Source organism: Elaeis guineensis, chromosome 12, assembly GCF_000442705.2.
Source record: "Elaeis guineensis isolate ETL-2024a chromosome 12, EG11, whole genome shotgun sequence".
Taxonomy (NCBI): domain Eukaryota; kingdom Viridiplantae; phylum Streptophyta; class Magnoliopsida; order Arecales; family Arecaceae; genus Elaeis; species Elaeis guineensis.
This window is the reverse complement of record NC_026004.2, coordinates 18633921-18637080: the sequence shown is the minus strand read 5'-3', so window position 1 is coordinate 18637080 and position 3160 is coordinate 18633921. Positions and strand designations below refer to the sequence as shown.

The 3160-nt window shown below is 43.4% G+C and overlaps 1 protein-coding gene across 1 annotated transcript; it reads right to left on the bottom strand.

The window, feature by feature from the left end:
* Positions 1-256: 256 nt before the first annotated feature.
* LOC105033483 (uncharacterized) lies at positions 257-1374 on the bottom strand. The gene has a single exon (XM_010908311.4). The coding sequence runs from the start codon at positions 1260-1262 to the stop codon at positions 435-437; it is 828 nt and encodes a 275-aa protein (XP_010906613.1). The 5' UTR covers positions 1263-1374; the 3' UTR covers positions 257-434.
* Positions 1375-3160: the final 1786 nt, after the last annotated feature.

Sequence of the window (3160 nt, the reverse complement as noted above, 5' to 3'; positions counted from 1 at the left end):
GCAGATAACATAATTGAAACCTACAATAGAAAAAGTACCTCAAATCAAACGTTACTCCATCAAGCCATACTAGACTCCGAACTCTTACGAGAGGAGATCAATGATACCATGGACTCTACTAGTAAGACAAAAGTATGATCGCAGAAAATCTACAGATATAAATAAAATATAAACGAGAGACAAAGTAGAGATTTATTGCACAAGTAAAAACAAACATTGGCAATCAGCAGATAGAGACAAAAAAACAGATGCTTATCTCAAATACTTGAATAAAATTATATTACATCATTTCCGAATCCAGTTGGTATGGTGGAAGAAAAGAAAAACTAAAACAAAATTTCCTCTCACATTAAAAACAGTCGTAGAAAACATAAAAATAAAATAAATGAAATTGGATCAATAATTAACAAAATGCAGAAAGAAAGAGTATATAATTATATTTTGTAGATGATTAAGAAGCAAGGGAGCACCGCCCTGGGGTCGAACACCAATAGCTCTCCCATCCCGACCCGAAGCGAGTCGAACCCGGACAGCGACACCGACTCCGGTTCCGACCCGGTCCGCACCCGGCCCGCTATGACCCGGCACAGAAGCATCGCCCCACGACCGGCCCCACCGCCCCCGCTCGCGTGGGCCCCGCCGCTCCCGTCGAAGGTCCGGATCCCCTCTCCCGCCTTCCCCCACGCCGCCGCGTCGTAGACCTCGCCGCCGCCAGCGGAGGCGGAGGAGGGGGCGCGGTGGAAGCGCATCATCTCGTTCCCGTCGGCGGCGCAGCGGGCGGCGCTGGAGGCGGCGGTGTGGGCGCGGACGGCGGAGCGGTACTCCTCGAAGCGTGCGGTGGCCCGCGGCGGGTGCTGGACCCGGAAGAGCATCTTGATCTCGCCGGCGAACGGCGGCCGCCCCCAGCTCGACCGGAAGATGATCTCCACCACCCGCCGCGAGGAGTGACCCACCGGAAGCTCCTCCAGCGCCGGCAACGAATTGGCCGGCGGCGCCACCTCCATCACCACGGACGCCGGCGGCGGCGGGGAAGGTCTAGATTTAGGTTTGGGTTTGGGTTCTTTTAGGGATGGTGTTTTGGGAAGAGGGGAGGAGGGATATATTGGGAAGGGAGAGACGACGTCTTTGACGGAGTCGAAGCGACGGCAGGTGGCCAAGGGGTGGGGGTTCTTGGTCTTCCTGGAGAGGGATTTCGGGTTTGTGACGCCATCGGCGACAGCGTTAGAGTTGCAGCGGAGGGATTTCAGCCAATTCGTCGCCATTAACGGCGACGGCACCCACTAACGACCCCACAGAGAGAGAGAGAGAGTGTGTGTCTTGGTCCAGAAGGAGAGTGGGTTGAGAGATACTGGGAGTTAAAGGTATGCCTTTGGGTCTGGGTGTTACCTATATTTATTACTGGGATAGCGCGATTGTCTAACTTCGGAAGTGGTTGTACCGGGCTGCTGATGGGTAATGGAGTAAAGAAACAAATTTCCGTTCTTAGGTGAGGGATATGTATTATTGTACTTTTTGACTGTGAGATTTGTGCTGCGAGCATCTTGCATGTGATTTTTTATTTTTATTAAAATCTAATTAAATATGATCTAAATGTGATTTTCCAATATTGCTTCATACTGTGGCTACAATTAGTCTTGTATGAATATGACATCTTATTTTGCTGAAAAGCCTTTCCTAGGATTGGTTACACCAAAATTTCTTGATTATTTGAGCATGGGTTCAGATTGTTTCTTTCATACGAAAGAATGACTCACCTTTTTTTTTTTTCCCGACATGCACGGTTAAATAGCAATAATAGCTACTACATATAGATATGAAATCTGTACAGGATATGATCCAACGGTTTATGCCATAAAAAAACATCAATCAGTCTGAGACTCTGACATACGGAAATATGTCATGGACTTCTGGTTAGGGTGCAAGGTCGGCGTCAAGAGAAAAAAACCCCACGTCCCAAGCTTCCTCCTGAAAGTTGGTAGGGATGAATCTAAGTTTTATTTGATTGTATCTCTATGTTTCTAAGATGCAATGATAGTCGATAGGGGAGCTCTTCATTGAATCTTATTGATTTTTGTTACCAGGTTTACCAAAATTGAGACGTGTATGTCAAGTTAGTTTAGAATGGCAAATGTGAAGCTTTAGTAAATGAACAAATACAACCTATTTACTACTAGTTCTTTGATTTTTAGAAAAAATATTTCTAAAATTTATTCTCCCTCAGCCATATGGAGCAACAATGTCTCAGTATCTATCCCCACTCGAGCTCTCGCTGTCTTGATGTAATCGGTGTAAGGAGGCCGTCTCTATTGGTTGACTTAGGACGATTATGTGACATCAGGTCCATTATGCGACACCAACATCAAGTCTTATGGTTCCGACTTCGGTTAACTGAGGAGAAAGGTGATGTTGAGTTCAACATTAACTTGACCTAGTTGCAAATTACAGAAAAACTAATCCTATAGAAAACTCAACATAAGCCATAGGAACGACATACCACCGGTGGCAATAATTTTTTATAAATAAAATTATTACTACTCAGCTCTAAGATCGGAATGAAGTTGGTAAGGCAGAGGTAATTCTAAGGTAGGTGTGGTTGTTGCTATTTTTCATTGGATGGTTGAATTTGAAACAAAGTCTTTTTATGAGAGGTTTTTCGATAGAGAATCATCCAACGTTCAAGTCAACCAAAATTCAAAGAACAGTGGAAGAGAAAAAGAGGAATGAGTGAAATTGAGAGCTGACAATTGAGAAACTTATTTGAAAATCTCTTGTTCTTTCCTATTTATAGAGGAAGGTCGGTAATTATTTCTGAAATGAGCAGGATACATAGCAACTACAAAATAATGGGTAGTTCGTGATTAAATAAGTTATAACAGTTATCTTTTCTTCAATCATGACTACTTTAATTATACGATAATGGCTGCGAGCATAACTATTGGTGGTATGATCAGGTTAGCATGGTTGTCCTTTTACTTTGTCCGTATCTAAGATGATGAGATTGGATATTACTGAGATTGTTTCACTTTGGTTATTGTGGAGATCAATCAAAATATCCTCCACGCCAATTCTTTTTTTTCTTTAATTTAAAAAAAAAAAAAAAACTTGGCCATGTAGAGTCTCTTTGTAATAGTGTCATAGGCATGAAATAGAATATTGCAAT

What these genes read in the sequence shown, in the direction of transcription:
- LOC105033483 (XM_010908311.4), bottom strand. Translation starts at nt 1,262, where the DNA reads ATGGCGACGAATTGGCTGAAATCCCTCCGCTGCAACTCTAACGCTGTC.